This window comes from Melanaphis sacchari, unplaced genomic scaffold, assembly GCF_002803265.2.
Source record: "Melanaphis sacchari strain LSU unplaced genomic scaffold, SCAv2.0 Contig93_pilon_pilon, whole genome shotgun sequence".
Taxonomy (NCBI): Eukaryota; Metazoa; Arthropoda; class Insecta; order Hemiptera; family Aphididae; genus Melanaphis; species Melanaphis sacchari.
Window position 1 is genome coordinate 457,773 of NW_020271665.1, and position 19,937 is coordinate 477,709.

General features: G+C 25.8%; 1 protein-coding gene across 2 annotated transcripts in view; it reads left to right on the top strand.

Moving 5' to 3' along the window:
• The first annotated feature begins 12,828 nt into the window (after positions 1 to 12,828).
• The window catches only part of LOC112603001 (putative mediator of RNA polymerase II transcription subunit 29), a 100,172-nt gene continuing 93,063 nt past the window's right edge, over positions 12,829 to 19,937 (top strand). The window contains exon 1 of one of the 2 annotated variants that reach the window (XM_025351398.1): positions 12,829 to 13,666. In XM_025351398.1, coding sequence (XP_025207183.1) covers positions 13,636 to 13,666 — 31 coding nt within the window. In that variant the 5' untranslated portion in view covers positions 12,829 to 13,635. The remainder of the gene's footprint in view (positions 13,667 to 19,937) is intronic. The other variant, XM_025351399.1, reaches the window with a different exon arrangement.

Here is a 19,937-nt window from a genome sequence, read left to right on the forward strand (position 1 = left end):
ACCGTACCAACCTACAACGTAACCCTTACAAACAGCTAATGGCCCTAGTTGCCGGGCTTAAGTTCAATAAAAAAAAAAAAAATAAAAATATTTTCTCCAAAAGATAATGATAAAAAACAAAAAAAAAAAACACACACACATATTGCTCGGCTCAAAATCTAAAACGAACAATTCTATATTATGATACATATAATAATTATCCTATTAATAAACCAGCATAGATATTGTTTTTATGTTGAATAAACAAATAATGTTTTCATCAGAATATTTTTTGACAAAAATGTCTACCGAATATTTTTTGGGATTGTACACTTTAGGTATACTTTGATTGTTATAACAATATCATATAAAATAACTAATATATTTACACTTGAGCGTTTAGTAAATGTATTTTAACACTTATAGAAAAGTATGAAAAATAAAATGGTGTTTCAAATTTTAATATTATATAATACATATATACCGTTTCCTACAATAATAATAAGACATTTAAACAACGTTGAGAGTTATAACATATATTGTATCGGCATATATTTAATTATTTTTTTATCGTAAAAAGATAAATATTAAAAATAATCTAAAGTTAGCGAAATAGTTGTATTAGATAAAATATCACTTAAATATAGAACGTGCCATAATAATTCATTTTAATAATTTTGTCTGGATTTTTTTTTTTTTTTGATTAAAACGTTAAAAAAATATATTTAATTATATATTCAGTTTTAAATAATAAACTGTATACTTTATTACCATTAATATAAGAATGTTTTTACTGTTACCTTTAAGTTAAGCATACAAATAAATACACTTAAAGTTAGTAACATATTCTGATTTAAATTCGAAAAAAAAAAATTAAATACTGTTCTTAACTAAGTTGATCGTGCGATTTTTATTTACAATTATATTTATATATTTAAGCTCTAGATAATAGAAAGTAGAATAATTTCAATTTTTTCTTTAAATTTTAAATTTAAATAAACTGTTTGTGTTAAAATGTGATGATTAAAAAAATGAAATAGATGATAATAATTATGATATGTTTATACCTACATAATATTAATTATTAGCCGTGGAAAAAATATTTAAGAGGAATAATTTTTTTTTTGTTTGTTTGTTTGAACATTATCTAGTTGGTTTAATAGAACTAAACTCATTATTCAACCCTAATTTATATTTTTTACCTTCATAACTAAACTTTAATTGAAAAATACAATATATATGTGCATACAATACACGTGCGTTTGTTTTAAAATTAAACTTACGTCAAGGTTTATAATATTATTATAATTGAAACATAATCTGTAAGATTTGTCCGCATATTACTAATCTTAAATTATAGTGAAGGTATTCTAGTTGTATAGCGTGATTTAATTGGTAATCGGTGCAGAGCTTATTTTAAAATCGATTTCAATACATCCTATATTATTTTGTGTATGTATTCAGACAAGCCTTTCTAAACTCTCTACATTCAAGAAATGAAAAAATAAACCTTTTATAATGGTTTTATTTTATTATATTGTATTATGATTTATGATAGGTGATGCCTATATAGTATTTGGTTAAAAATTCCTTTTCATATTACCAAAATTTTACGAACGAATCGTTTATAAATGTCCGATCACTAACACTTTTATAGTTTTATCAAACGATAAAATACAATAATAATTGACAAAACGAAATGTCCCTGAAATGTAATCGTTCGAAATAACTTCGGCTTATCCATTGAGAGACTTGAGAGAAACACTTATACAGTCGAAAGTTACGTGTTCAATCTTCCGTGTATCCACTCGTGCCGCGAACCGTCTTCAAACATTTTTTTTCACCTCGGTGACTATGAAATTTTACAAATAGGAGTTGTTTTAAATGAGTAATAAAATGTTTCAAAAACTGTTTAACAACTTATATTTCAAATATATCAATTATATTATGCCGCAATAATATATTAGCAAAATATTCGCAAGAGCTTAAGAGCTCGTTGTAATACTATTACTATTGCATACATCATATTATGTTATTATAACATAAATATACGTCACATCGTATTATGTGTTTACCGAATTAAATATGTATTTTTTGCAGTGATAATAATAATTAGTTAATAATTGTATAACACCATAAGAAACATAAAGAATATTCAATTTTTGAAAAATTGTTATTTGTTTGATATCATATTATAATTAAAATATATTTATTATTAATTTTTATAAGCAACATAATTACTGTATTAATTTTTCATTGAAATTTAATTAATGATATCCTGTAGATAATTAAATAATGCGTAAAACAAACTGTTGATGGGGGGTAAAAATACCTATATGAGTGTATGTTTTCTATAATTAATAATTATATAATATTATTTTTAAGTAACTAAATAAAAAGTTCAATTCTCTATGACATGTTTTTAAATATTAATTTGTTCGAAATTACAGTATATAAGATATTAAGATATAATTAATAATTAAAAGATATTAAAAAAATTTCAGGCGTATACCTATAGTTGAAATTGCTTATTTTCTTAAAATATTTATAATTATAAATTCGTATTTAATCCAGGATACGACTTCTTGTGACTTAATAATGTGGCAATAACAAATCGTAGTCAGAGGTAAAAACGCATGATAAAAAAAAAAAAAAAACAAACAAAAAAAAAAATAAAAATCTCGCATTTTCACAAAATCGGATTCTACGTATATGTTACGACGGGGAAAAAACAACGACAGTCTTATTTTCCTTCAAACTTGGTATATGCTGTAAATCAGACGTATTTTATTGTAAGCTCTCATACATGATTTACGAGTATTCATTCGATTGATATGGAAAAACTTTATATCAAATAGTATTATCCCTTTTGTTTATGTTAACAAAAATGTAATAAATATAATTTTGAAATAGTCATAATAATATATTATTATTTCATGAATAAGAATTCTAAAACCACTTTCTCTGAATATTTTGTTTTTATTTTCTATCTGCCGGTCCTCTTCTTTGATAGGTGGGATATTATATAGGTGTAGGTTTGTACATTTTTCGTTTTTATCATACATTATAATCTGAATTACCTTTAATTAAATGGGCGTTTGTGTGTATCGTTTGAATTAAACGAAAAATTGAATTATCATAATTCTATAATGATAACATTAACCACTATGTATAATTATGTCGTACAAAACGTTGACGGCCATTGCGGCAAACGCACCCGTTATAAGTCAAAGTATTTGTTTTTTTGGATCAATCTTACTTTAAGTCAATTAAACTCAATCCGATTGTAAAATATTATAAGTTAAAATTTTCAATTGATACTATAAAAATATTATAAAAATAAATCTATAAATCTTATAGATGGATACGTTCATTAGTTTTATATACGTAATTACCACTTTTGCACACAATTCGATTTTTTCTCCGTTAAAATAAGAATTATATATAAATTTAGGCACTTAGGTACCTAATAAATTACAATAATGTACTTTCGACTCATAAATTCATCGAAAAAAACTATTTCCTACAATCAAACATTACATTTTTTTTGTATGTACATTATAAAAAAAAATATTATTTTAAAATAATATTGTAATTAATATTTTATAGTAATACATACTTATGAATTTATGATAATATTATAATTTTTGATTGCGTACAGATGACTACGTAGTACGTACATAAATTTACATATTGTGTACCTACCTATATTAACATTCGAAAGTATACTTAAATGTTCAGCACACAATCACAAAGCATGATCTCATTAAAACTTTCCTGGCTTATTACAAAATTTGATTCTACAATACAATTGTTAGGTATTTATTAACATTTTCAACAAGACGATATTATTATGTATACAGTTTAAAAATAATAATTTAATAAATTAATGTACATTGTACATACTGCTAAATGTGTTGTGGATGGCAGTTAAATCTTTTATCGACTATGCCGAAAAATGGAGGTATGATTATTATAAACATCTCTGCTAATTAAGTAGTAACATTAACAATTTAAATTATGTCCACAGTTTACATCCATGGAACTTATATCAATGTTAATGTAGTATATAGTGGCATATGTATACAGGAGGAGGGGTAATGTGGGGATAGATCACCCTCTTGGTTTATTTTTTTTACTGATATAGGTATAATACCGTTTTATATATCTGTGTCAATATAAGATAATAGGTATAGGATAAAATTATCAAAAATGCTATACTGTAATAGAGTATTAAATATTAATAAATTAGGGAATTTCGAAATATTTTAGACAATCCCCGTATATGCTATACATATTATTATCATATTAATAACTAATATGTATCTAATTATTATTCTAGTCTTTTAAGTTATGAAATATGCGATGTAAGTAACCGCAATTCTGGAGCACAGAGAATATTTTACACAAAACCTTTTTTCATCAAAATTCTTAGTAAGGATGTTCATTTTGTAATTTTGTAAATGTATAATATAATTTTGTTTCTTCTCGTATTTTTTTTTTTTAATAAAATTCAAATAAATTTATTACTAACAATAATAATATTATATTATTCATAGTTGTATTTATGTTTGCAAACAAGACATTATAAAATAATAATATAGGTTTCAGTTTTATTAGAATTTCACACTATAGTGTATAATATATTGTGATGACGTTTAATTAAACTAGTCAATATTGTTTCATTCTTGGAAAATATTGTGATATTATAGTGAGTGTATATACTATCAATAGAAATATATATGTATTTTTTTTTACATCCATAAAAGTAAATATTAATAATAAAGTTTCTACAAAATTAATAAAAACAATATAGACTTTTATCCAAAGGTTCATTTAATTTAGAAATTGATTAATGTTTAAAGTAATATATAAAACAAAATTATGTATGTACAAATAAAAAATATCGTTGTGGGAAATTGTTTAACTTTAATTAAAAAATATTACACTTGGATGATATGAAATTGAGTTTCCCCTCTTCAAGCTTCGGGAGCTTTTTATGACTCTGTATATAGTTATAAGTTTATAATTCATTTTCATGAGATGAACTAAACATTTACATTATTTATACATATATACAATATATTGTCCCGCCTTTGTGTTGTACTTATTTCACGTTATTTTGTTTCACTTATATATTCGATCAACCTATACCTTTTCTTTGAAGAATTTTTTAAATGAACTTTTTATACGTTTCAAGAAATTATTTTATTTTGTTTACGAACTTTACTTATCTTGTAGACTTGAAACTCTTAATATATTTATTTTTTGTAATTGTAAATACGACGTCACGTCAATATTTTAATATTCAAGGAACACAAGAGAGACTGTGTTTGTCGAAATTAAAAATCGAATAAATAAAGGAATTTCATTATGATTTTATTTTTTATTTATTATAAACCCAATTTAATTTAGAAGAAACTAATTCCACAAGTCTTAAAATTTAATTATTCATTTATACGATAAATGGCTTGCAAAACGAATTAACTTGGTACGTACTGGTAGATTTAACAAGTTAAATACAATTCAAACTATTCTAAAAAGGAAATAGTATTAAATTCAACAATTATGTTTTGCAATCTTTTCTAGATTAGTAGGTAGGTATTTCTAACAAGTATTTTATACGTTTCGTTTTTCTACGTATATCCCTAATACTTATATTAAGTCAGTCGTAAACAATCTAATAAATAATAATTGTAACAATTGTAAAAAATGATATAGTCCATCATATATAAAAATATATAATTATTAAATAATTATACATCTTAATTTAAAAAATCACAAAAACCAATAAATTAATGAAATAATAATATAAATTACTGTAATAAATATTATATACTTTTTTATAAGAAATTAAGTATAAAAATATATTAAAAACCCATAATTACAAAAAAAAAAAAAAAATCGTGGATGAAAAAAAAGGAAAACATCTAGTTTGATAACATACTTGTATTTTTAAATAATCCAAACACTGTATTAAGGTATTTATATATTAATATTTGAATAGATATAAAATTGAGTACGAAAGATTATTAAATGAAATCAATTGTACATTTCTCTACGATAATAATATTTTACAATTCAATATTTTGTAGGCAATGAGTCTCGATTTACAGTAACCTATTCAAACTGATTATAGTATGCGGGCGTGGTAATAATATACTAATTAAAATACGAATTTAAATTAATAATTACGAAACGTATATGTACAATGAAATTATTGGGGTTAAAAAAATGTATGTTCCACGGTTAGGTTAAATTAATTATTTTTTAATATTATTGTTCCAATAATATGATTTATATAAATTAAAATCATATTTACATAGAATTAAAATATTATTAAATTTGTATTTATTTTTAACTTTGCAAACAGTTCATTACATTAAAAAAAAAACTTTATTCACTATTGTTATAAAATATGGTATAATATAATGAATATAAAAATCATCAAATATTTACTTATTATTACTACTCGATCTAATTATTATGTAAAACTCTGAATTTCTAGTGGAGTCGTAAAGATAAACGAATAGTTTTATTTATACTTTATTATAATATGTGTATTCGAATATTTAAGATAATAATGTAGGTGGTACCTACTATCTATGTAATATTATTCTTTATGACGTGTTCCTTTATACTTAAGTTTATTTTCCTTTGCATTTGAAGTAAGAATCTACTTTATGGTGAATACATAAATTATGTATCTTATTTACGGAAAAGTAATGCGAAAACAGTTCCTCTATTGTCGTTTTCAAAACGAAAAAATAAAATTAAAATGGTGCTTACTTAGTTAAAGATAAGTGACAATTACTGGTCAGTCAAGGCAATTTGTATTCTGACATTATTTTACATTTAAATTATTTTCTGCACAACAGAATTTTCATTAAAAAATTAAAAACAACTTAGTTGGAGATTCCAGTTACGATTCGATAGACGACAGATTAAATTGAAAGCTAATAATTAAAACTCAACTAAACTTATCAGAACTAATCATAAAATGGTTGTCCAACCCGTGTTTGGTTCGTTTTACATCATTTATAATAATATTTTATGGAAATCGATTTAAACGAACAAAATATGTATAATATTATACATTTTTAATCATATGTATAATATATCACACACACGATCTATACACACGTTCACGAAACGATTAGAGTTTGATAATAAATATATTTTCATAATGTCAAACTACGAACAGCACATAATATTATAGGAATTTAAAAAACATAATTCGGTATTTTATATTTATCTCAAGTTATATAGTCATATTAATACTAATGTAATCATAAAATGATGAGTAGAAAATATATAATATCCATACCTAAGTTATACTATATTATATTATATAATATGTATACACGATAGTCATCGTATAAATTGCAGACATATTTTATTATATATATTTACAAGTTCACTTAATAATAATATGTGAATTTTGTATATATTTTTAACAGTATCCATTCATTGTTTCGAAATGGGTTGACTTTTTTTATAGAAATTTCTCTTGTGAAAAATAAATTCACGAGCAACATACAATATCACCAAATTGCTTATTGGTGAACCCATTGTTAACTTTTGATTTTGACAAGCTTACTTTTATAGTTTCGTAATATTTGAAGGATGATATTTTTAAAATGTTTAAATATTAAATGAATATTTTTATTTTTGTTTATAAGCTTTTTAACTTTAAATTTGAAATATACGGAACGCCCGTTGCTGCACTTCACTCTTTTTATCTAAAGTTTAAATAAATACTTATTAAAAAAAAACTGTTCGTTCAATATTGAATATTTATGAACCAACATCTTTATTTAAAAATATTACTTCAGCTTATGAAAATAAAAATATAAGTTCAGATTTAAAAATCAAAATTTAATAAAGGTTTTAGGGATGAAAAAAATAATGTCAATATAAAAAGTTAGAATTTATTTCCAATATAAATTATTTATTCCAAAAATAAAATATCCAAAAAACGTATAATTATTTTCAAAATGATTATTCATTGTTAAAATAATCATCTGATAAAGTATGTAATGTACATGGATGCATAATAACACTAACATTATATTTTTGTTATACAAGATGATTTTTGAAATCATAAAAAAAGCCTAAGGGTTTTTATTTATTTCCAACATTGAATATTATATTCTACGTAATACAATATTAACCGTGACCGGCAAGAAACTATGACATTTTTTTTTTGTTTATTTGACATTGTGTATAGTATAATAGCATTTATTACTAAAATGCATAAACTATAAATACGGCAGTTAATAGTATTGTTAGAAATTATTATCTATTATTTATAGTACATATCTGCTATATACACGTTTTATTTGAATAGAAAACATATTTTTAAAAACACTGCAAACTCAGTAGGCATAATTTGTTTTTTTTTTTTTTGTTTAACGAACATGACAACGATTTTAAAACATATAAATTTAATTTTTTGCATTTAAAATATGTATAATAATAATAATAATAATAATAGTTATTATTATAGAAACCCATAGATTTATTGTTATAATAAAAATCAATTCGTATTTAATTGAAATATTTTATCAAAAAAAAAAATCCTGATATAGACTTAATTTTTACATGAAATATATTTATATTTGTAAATTAAACAGACTTTGGATTTGAAAATTGATTCAATAATTCACAACATTTATTGTAGATTGAAAATTACCATAGTATTATATACGTTGAAAACTGATTTTTCGGATTTGTATAGAATTAAATCGTATAAATTTAAAAGAAAACGTAAATATATTACTTCTGGCTAAACATAATGCAATACTAAAAAACGTCTTTGGTGTAATAATTCAAAATAACATAACGTAAAATAACGTATAAATAAAAAGGGATTTGACGTTTCGAAGCTATTCGTATAAATCACGAGTATTATATTATGAAATTCGTTTATACAATAACACATACATTATACGCACAGAAATAGGACTTAATTATATTTCGGGACGGTCCGCCGACCCGACATGATATTATTATTTCATAAAAAATATGTTAATATCGTCATCGTTCGACGATGACTATTTTATTTCTACTATCCGCAAATTCTCCAATTATACGCGAATATGTAATATAATATTATAGGAAACAGGGCCTAAAAATTAGTTTCTACGTAAAACAGACACTGTTATAATAATAATGATAATATTAAACTATTGTATTAACTAAGTGATACATATTGGTATATTACAATACCAATACTATATACGATTCAACAACCACCAAATAATAATAACATTGACTTTTAATTTTAAATAAGGTAATAAATTAAATTTTTATTTTTAAATCTAAAATAGTTGCTGCATTTCTATGAAAAATGAAAACAATTGTGTAATATTGCAAACAATGGAATCGCAATGGTAGGTATATCGTATGTATTACAAAAAAAAAATAATAAAATCACATACAGAACGAATAAACTAAGTACTTATATAAGCAAAAGTACCCACATCGCAAACTGCACTGCACTGCAATATTTATGTTTTTTTTTTTTTTTATGAATTTCATTAATCTAATTCATCGTAATGGAATACCTATGTAGTATATAGTTTAATTATACTGAATATTCTTACAAGTACTTATATGATATTATGTTAAGAACATAGGAACCGCTTTAGTTTTAATAAAATTATTCAATAGGTGTTGTTTTATCATCGATTAAGGATCATTTAAAAACAAAACACATTTACCTACATTTATGCACAAATCTGACAAATTTTCCAAATCTACACTGTAGACTGCAAATGTCTATTGCTGTAATTTTATGACTCAATATAAAACACTCATACATGTATACGAAAAGGAACAGCTGAATTTCGAGTTGTCTCTTTTTTCTATAGGGAGAGGGGTCTAAGACCCTCCAAGCCCCTATGAAGTCCGAGCCATAGTAATATAATCGTGTTATACGTCAATAGGCCAATATTTAGATACAGGGTGATTCAAAAGTCATAATTCTTTCTCTAATATTTTCTTTATTATAGAGTTTATTAATATTCTGATGTTTTGCATTTTTAATATACTTATACTAATATACTAATATACTTTCAAGTACTTTTACATTTTTTGTTTAATTTAAAAATTAACACGCAGTGATACAAACTTTTTTTAAATGTAAACTATCTTTTATGATGTAAATTCTTAATAACTAGCTGATGTTTTTTTTTTTTTTTTTAATGTCGATCTACATAAATTTAAATTTGAACATTAAGTTTCTAATCCAGAAAAAAATTGCATGTCTTTAAAATAACACTAATTGTAAAATTATATAAAGACTATAATAATTTAGTAATTTTAGGTATTAGTTTATAAAAATGTTACTGCATGGCATTTTATAATTTGTAAAAGTTTTTAAAGTTAACGGTCTAAAGCATAATAAGTAATAAAATAAATATTATAAAATTGACATTATGATTGAAATATTTTTTTGCTATTCTATCCTTAAAGGTTACTCGACCGATTTCGATGTACCCAAGTTTTCAAAAATTCATGTATTTAACAGTGTTTTGCAAAAACAGTATTGTGTCGTCTGCAGACAATCCAAATGTGTCGCAAAGTACAAACATTTTTGACACGATTTATAAAAATTAATAAGTATTTGATATAATTCCTGTGTTGATTAAAGATAAGTTATTTTTTATCAACATTTATCATTATTTTTATGCTATTATTTTCTTTGTTATTTTTAATTTTACACTACTATAATTAAAATTAATTATAAGTAATTACCCATTATTCTTATTTTTTTATCGTGTGTTGCAAAGTATAATATTTTTAATAGTGTATCGCCCTAGTTAAAATGTTAAGAAACACTAGTTTAGCAATTTACTGTAAAAAAAGATGCAGCCTATTATATGCAGAAAATGATGTTTGTATAACCACTGCAGAAAATGAAGTAAAAATATATTTTTAAGATTCTGAAAATATGTTTTTATACCTAAGTATACTTACAAATTTTATAAATCAGAATTCGAATAATGGTATTAGAAAAGTTTAAATATAGGAATGAGCATACTTGATGAATCACCCGGTATACAGGTACTTATAAAATATATATGTTGTCTGTACAATACTACTGCAGTTTTGTATACAACGCGCATGAACAGGAACAGCTGAATTATGTTGGGTTGGCTTTTGTGATTTGTTTTTTTTTTTTTTATGTTCGGTTTTTCAAAATCACAAACCATTGCAATGAAATAAATCGCTGCGTTTATAATTCATTTTTAAATTCATTTTTTGATCTTGCTTGTGACAAAAACAAATTAGGTATCTAAGGATACTGTTAAAGCGATTGGTATTATTATTTTGTGCTATATAAATAGCACAAGGAATTTAAATTATGTTTATCTTTTTCTTCGTAATACATAAAAATGTGTTATTTATCTAATTCAAATTTAAGTTTGTTTATAATTTATACAAGTCACGTATATATTAAAACAATGTAATGCATTGGTACTACGAGTATATTATAGCCATTTACTAAAAAAAAAAAATTAAAAATAATTTTTAGTTTAGTGTTTACATAATTATATATACCCATTGCTTGCTATATGTTATGTTAAATTTCAAAGATTGAATTCCGAAAATTAAATAATTCAAAAATTAAAATTAAACATGTAAATTGTTTATTGTTTAAAGAAAACTTGAAAAATGTATTTTATAGGATAGTGCATAATATATATCATACACTGTATGGTTTACATGAATATTATATTAACATTTATAAGTATTTAAAGAATTAAAAAAAATGTATAATAGTTTTCGGAAACTTCTTAATAGTAGTGTTGATTAACTATATACGATATCTATACTCTGCAGCAGAGGCTCGCGGTGCCATCAAATGAGGAGGGGAAATGTTCTACTAAACACTATACGTTACGCTTATTTGTATAGTTTTACTATATGATTAATGTGTATTCCTACAATATCCCGTGTGTACACTTATATTGCCTTTTTGGTATACATTTTTATATTTCCTGTAAAAATAACAAATAATGAGACAGCCGTGTTTATTTTACGACTACAGCTGCACCGACGATATTATACACAAGAAAATATCCTTAGTTGCAGGTCTTTGACGCACGATAATAATAATAATAATAATAATAATATCGTAATGTAGCCCGGCCGCAGTAACTATATCGGGCGGCCGTAAAAGAAATTTCAGACCAAAAAAAAAATAAAAAAAAAAAAATTGATCTCAAATAAAAAACACTCAAATAAATCATAACACCATACGTCATAACACAGATCATTATATTTTATTGTGTAGTGCACCTAAATACCATCTTATATTACGAATATTAGTTGGGTATATATTTTTGGATTCAAGGTTTTGGTTTCATAACAGTTGTTCCGTGTCGTCGGCAATTCACACGTTTCAATGGTATCGTTTTAAATATCAATACATTACATTATACTGTTTGAAAATTATCAAACGCCTGGAAATTGTTCGAAATTCCGGAATCGTTTTTTTCGTGACAATAATCCAAACCGATCGTTCGTCCGCGCTGTTATAATAATAATTATTATTGTTATACGTAGTACCTCCTAATAATAATATATTTTATTAAAACGCACCGTTTTAACGTCACGGCGGCGTTCCTCCCCCACCCACGGAGTTCAAATACTCTCACACACACACAACCCCTTCCGACCGTTGTCGGCGGCGGCGGACCATCGCTGCCCCGCAACCCGCCCGCCGATAAATGTGGGTGGAGAGAGATTCTGTGCGGCGCGCAGTTGCCACGGTCCGCGTACAGGTGTCGCCGCGGTCGACTCGGGTTTTTCGTTCTCCGCTCCGGGACTCGTCGCATGTGAGATTCATGTGGTTCGCCCGCGACTATTAACCACACGACACCGAGTTCGACGCGCTCTCCTCGTCCGGATGTGCTAATAATAATAACGCAATAATAATAATAATAATAATAATAGTAATAATAATATTAAAAAAAAAAAAAAATCGTGATATAATATTTAAATGATAATATTGTAATCGATTCACACGAACCGTTTCATTCGTTGTATATTGTAGACCGTATATAATATGGTGTGATTACAGTAATAATTATTACAATATTATTAACATAATATTATAATATTATTTGTATTGCCGTTCGTCGTGCACGCGTATAATAGTCGCATCGCGAAAAAACTATAATACTTTTTTATATTTTTTTTTCGTGTTTTTATTTTTATTTTTAATTGATTTTTACTTTTTTATTTCGTTCGATTACTTATTGAAATTTCGTTTTATTCGTTTTTGTTTCGCGCCGATCAATTTTTGCTCCGGAACCCGAATATATTGCCGCACGGTTAAATATTTACCTACGTTTATTCCGTCTGGAATTTGGTTTTTTGTTTCGTTTCGTTAACTAATCATTCATTGCGTGATTTCATTATATTTTCATACATCAGTGAAGTGCGTTTCTTGTGAAAGATAATTAAAAAAAATTGTTTTAATTTTTTTTTTCTCAATTTATTTTATTTTTAAATATTATTATTATTTTATATGTTTGACGATTTTTGCCCGTCGTTTAAAGTCCTAGGATCGCCTAGGACCTCGTAAAAAATTTTAGTGCAAAACATGGAAGCTACTTATTGCATTGGAAACGACGTTGACGTATGCCGAATGTTCGATCAATATTTATACAAGGTAAATACAATATTTTAATAATTCCCCGCTTAAAACAATTAAATGTCGTCTAAGTTAAGAAGATTACTTAAAAAATCCCAACTATTTTGATGTTTCGAATATAAAATTTAATAATTTTTAAAAAGTTAAAATTGAAAAAAAAAATCAAATAATGTTTAATAATATATTTATTAAATAAATAATAATTGTAATTATTCAACCTCTATGAAGATTGGATACAAATATAAGAATGTAAATTATGACTAGGTAAAACCGGTTATGTTAGTATTTTTTATTTTTCATTTTTAATGATTAATACTACATCTATAAAGTTAAATTAAAAAAAGGTTCGTTAAAATAATAATTGATTTCATATTATTACTACAACTAAAATCAATTGGGAAGATCGAAAAAATATATATATAAAAAAAAATATAATAATAAAACAAAAAAAAATATACAGCGGTCGAGAAATTGTTGGTAACAACGATTAATGAATTAACCACCGGTGCCCGAGTCGGGTCAACCAACCATGACCTTGGTTGGCCTTGAACCTAGCAGCCAGCATCTTCTAACACGGTACCTATATGATCACTTAAGAATTCCACATTTCCAATGTAGATACAATCTGATAATAGTACATAATACAGTACGAATAAAACAAAAACAAATATCTATCAATCGTTTCGTTGTCCACATTTATTGTAAAATACGTCCCAATGATTTCTATTGCATCAATCGTGCACAACGTCAACATTTAACAATGAAAAAAAAAAATCGATCGTTTTACCAAATCGCCGAAAGCGTACTCTTAATACAATGCATGTAGATATTTCATAATGTAATACGTTTAATTCGCGTGCTGTAATGGTCATGCATTTAAAATTAAATTAACAATCGTTTCACGAATTAACAGGCCAAACTGGCCAAATTGAATAAAGTATAACGTAATATTTTGTCCCGAAACGTATTATTATTATTGTACTCACTAGTCAACGACCGATTTTTGACCGTTTCTAGTACCGATCATAATATTGTATTATAGCTTGTATCGATTTAACGGCGTGATTTCGCTGAAATGCGAGGGCACACGTGCCCCTTGTCACGATATATTACAGCCCGGCACGGGTCTCACAGGTGGGTGCTCGTTCCCGAAAAATTCAACAAAAACGAAAACGCGTCTGCCGGTGGTTGTGCCGTAGAAATTCTTTTCCCGTTTTTCCCATGACGGGACGACAAGTATATATAGGTAGGTAACTAAAAACCGGCTCCATTAACCACACACTCGCTGACGAACACATGTTGTAAACAATCGTTCGATTTCTTCTCTTTGCTTTGTCAGCCACACACGCAGACAACTGGCGCAACCAAAAGTAAAAAAAAAATATATATGTACAAGCATTCTAGAAACGAAGATTATAACATTTATTTTTCTTTATTTTTTCTTTTTTAATCCAATCTCTCTCACTCTTTCTCGTTATTTTCTATTGTATGCTAATACTCGTTTTATATATTATTAAATTATATTATATATATTTATATGTGTATACAATTTATACTATAGCAACACGATAAGAGACTTAAAATAAAGATTCAGAATAATTTATTAGATCGCTATTGTGCTTCCACCAGTACTTTATTACCCGGAGACTTATTGAAAAAAAGAGTCAAGTGTAAGCACACGTCATGACCTTTTTTCTGCCCCCCCCCTTACCCGCCCTGTTTTTTAATGTACATTTTTTATTGCCTGGCCGGAGTTTTTCTGATTTAATGGTAATAAAAAGTGTTCTATCCATGAATACTAATTGGTTCATTACGTTCCGATTTAAATTCATTTTATTTTCTTGTTATGTTTAGATGCGTATCTAATAAATCGAACAGCAATATTTTTTCCTACCCGTCCACTTATTAAAAAAAAGATGTGATAAGAACAATACATTTACTAAACGTGTTTAATTACATTCTAAATATAACATTCTATATCTATATCATGATATTGATAATTTTAGTTTTGATGTGGTAGTATGTACGTCGTACGAACGTCATTATATTCCATTTATAAAATTTAATCTCAAGTGTTTTTTTTCGGTAGATACCTATGTTGAAACGTAAACATTTAAATTATGATGAAATAATTTGCTGACCCAAAAATAAAAACGATAATAATATTTTTTCATAAGAGAAGTAAACGTTTAAAAATCTATAATATAAAATTATTAATTTATGTGTGGGGAAATGAAATGCGATTAGATATAATATTTACCTATTTATGGAATGAGTCATTAAGTCAAAATTATTCCATCATAGATTAAATAATACAGTGAAACAAAAAATATAATAAAATGTTCAATAAGCAACACTACGTATTTTTACACGGGTTTCATGACCCACGAAATTCTTTTTACGACAAATACACTACGTCTGTATTTAACGGTTGTATTGGTTGTAAGAGATAAAAATGTTCTTACTTGTGTTGTGATATTATTATAACATTCATAACCAATCACATGTTAATTCACATGCCCTCATGAACACACACACACACATATTATACCTATTTACTTATTTATTATTGAAAAATTCATAATTCTATAACATTAATTAGTTTATAATAATATATAATATACATTATACAAATATGCTCACATACACAAATTATCGAGAACAATTATTATTGTGCCGATATCCTTATAGGAGTCCGACCTCTTTTCGTGCGGTTATCGGGATTAAAGATTTTTAAAACACTTCACCGGATGACCTCGATGTTTATATAATATAATACCATTACATGTAGCATTCTTAGCTCTTTATTGATTTTTAATACATATTTTTAGATTCAATAAATCACTCGGTTACCTACAGATTTTTTTCGTTTGTAATCACCCGCTATTAGTGAATGGCCCTATTGATTACAATTAAGTATGTTAATGATGCGTCATAAAAAATAGGTTAGATATATGAATATGAGTTTCGAATCATTGTTGCGTTTTAAATCACAATATCTTGAAAGAGAAAAAAAACTATAATTTTATCATTGCAGCTGCGTAACAGTCCATTAAAGTACGTACACCTAGGTATTATAATACATAAATTAAATAGCAGTCAAATTTGTATTTTCATTAAATAAAACGCCTATAAAAAATAACATTATTTTTATTTAATATTGCTGTATAATATGAGTTAAATTTAACCTTGATAGTTAAGTATTAAACAAAATTACAAAATGTTTAAAATTTTAGTAAAAAAAATCATGAAACAAAAACTTATAAAAATTTATCATGATTTATTTTTTAAATTATCAGTTATAAGAAAAATTTTAGTTTTATATTACATCATTCTCATGGCGATTTAAATTACTTACGCGTTCTTTTAATTCTTCGAGGAATGTCATTGCAGAATTGTCTTTATTTTTTAATAGCATACACTTTTTTTTAAGTTTGATTGGTGTTGTTTCGATACTACTAAATTGATTTTTCAACGGTTGAGTCTTAAAAATCTTTGAATTGGCTAGTTGTTTTTTTGCCGTGTCTTGAAATATTTTTTGATGCTGTAATAGCTTAGTTTCGGATAGTTTCGTACAATTATCTTGGTCCATATTATGACTGTACATACTCAAGCTCTGTTTAACCACTTTTTCGGTTTTTTCAATTTTTGCCGGAACGTAGATGACGACTGCACGTTTCAAAACGGACATTTCATACTCACGAATTTTAACCAATTTTAATTCTTGATATCCGTCTGCAATACAATATTAATCTACGATCATACTTGATTTCATTTAACTTTGTAACTACATATTTTTTTATGAGAGTATAAGAAATAATACAAATTAAAGTAGGATATTTTAGAAGTATATAATGAATAAAATCTAAAAGAAAACTATAATTTTTACGAAATGAATACTATTTTAAAAATTAGATGATGTAGAAATATTGAATAAAATATTTTCTGCTAAGTATACAAATTTGATAGCGCATATAACTAACTGAAAATTAACAAGTAATCTTCACATGAATGCGAGAAGTATATCGTATGGTTTTCTTAAAAACAAATTTTTAAAAAGCATCCATTTTACGTGTGTGTATAAATGATAGTTACCGTAATAATCCAAAGTTTCCATTTTTTTCCAAACAATGTACTAGGTACATCAATAAAATTTCTATTTGGTTAGGTAAATAATAAAATATATAATATTCTGATTGTATTGATCAGACTATAAGGTTGATATTTTTCCAAGGATGTTAATCTGCAGTTGATATTAGTCATCGGTGTAATATTCCAAAGACATCAGTGTAGTAAAAATAAAACGCGGGAGTTATGAATTGTATAACATCGAATAATTATAAAGGTAATAAACTGATTTATAAACAGCATAAACAGAGCAACCTTTGAATAATCGTAATTTTATCTAACACACATTTGAAATTGAAAAAAACCTTAATTGACGAAAAGTAATTATAAAATCAATTTGAAATGGTCAGTACATAGAATACGTAGTTATATTTTAATAGTGATATTCTGTATACTAATGCAGCCATAATCGTAACAATTTCGTATAATAGAATTGAAAGAAAAATAATAATTATACGTATAATTATTTATTATGATGTTTTAAAACAAAGTGTTTTGAAATCATTTCAAGATTTGAAAATAAAGAAGTATGTTATTCATAAATATTACTTCCTCATGCTTAACCCTCACGCAAAAATAAAATATAAAATTGCATTTTTCTTCCAATATCGAAGTATAATACGTTATTATTTTCATTGGGCGGCATATGGACTGAGGGGAGATGAAATGATGAAATATTTTCTTTTAACTGAACGCGTCGTATAATAATAAAACGTCACATATAGAAATCAAATAAGAAGAGAACAATATGTTATACTACTTGTGCTGCGGGAAATAAGAAAAAAATAGGTTACACACAATTTCTAAATAAATGCTCACTTTTCCATACAAAATATAATATTATTTAATATCATACGAATTTCAAGTGTCTCTTCAATGGGTAATGGAAAAATGATGAACTCTTGCGTCGAAGATGAATTCTAAAATGTACATGAAAAATGCATTATGCATTTTGATATTTTAAATAATATTCCATCGTACTTACTATTTACTTCCGTCTTCTTCACTCCAACATATATTCAAACCGTTTAGACTTGGCTGTTTAACCATTTATGCAAGTGATGCATGAATAACATATGTATGATCTTCAATATGCAGATTTTGTATGCATGTTCTAAACAAATAACAGAAACAACATTTATAATTTCAAAACACTTTTCAAAAAAAAAAAAATGTACAACATATAATATGTAGATACTTATAGACTATAGTTATGTTGTTAAATTGTTTATTTTATGACGTGTATGTATGTATGTGTAATGTGTTTTCATATAAGCAATAACTAGAAAATAAAATTAAGTTAGAAAAATATGACAATGATAAAAGTTATACCTGTAAGTATCTAAGTTTCAAATTGTCGTCATTTTTACAATTTTATTATCAGTAACATCCATAATAGTTATCAACAAAACATAATTTAATCTAGTAATGATGAGGTTGTACTTCGCCATACCTTAATTAATTATTAATTAATTTAATCAATTATGTAACCAATTCACTCTTGCATATATTTTCTTCATGAAAATAAGATTAGTGACAATACTGTAGTTAATGGTTCTTAAACATTGAAAACGTGCGGCCATTGCGGTTCATTTAAATTTAAACAGAGTAAAATAAACAATAATTTTACGTCATTGCGGTTTCACGTGACGCAACTGATCAATTGCAAGAAAGAAGGAAAAAAACGGGCACACCGAGAACGGAGCGATTATTTTGTTTTATATTTTAACTAATATTTCTACGACAAGAATAAATTGTTGAAAGTTATTACAATAATTAAATAATCTGGAAAACATAGGGAGATATATATACATCGTAACAGGTCCGTCTGCATCCGTTTGTTCGTACGGCTGCTTAAAGGTTATTGTAAATTATGACACATGATTATTCTTTCGGCGATCGTTTCCTCTATCCACTACCCATCAGTCATCCCCCGCCACCAGCTTGATCACCCCGGAGAAATAATTTTGTTTTCTCTCCACTTTTTTTTCCTGTTTTGTTTTAATAGCACTATAAATCTTCGGACGAAATTATAGGAACGCACCAAATGAGAGGAATACACAATACAACATACGCCCACTTCAGAAACAATGACAACAATGCCAAAGCCTATTGTGCGTGCTCCCTCTCTAGTCACTACCCTTTTGGTTCACTCTTCTAA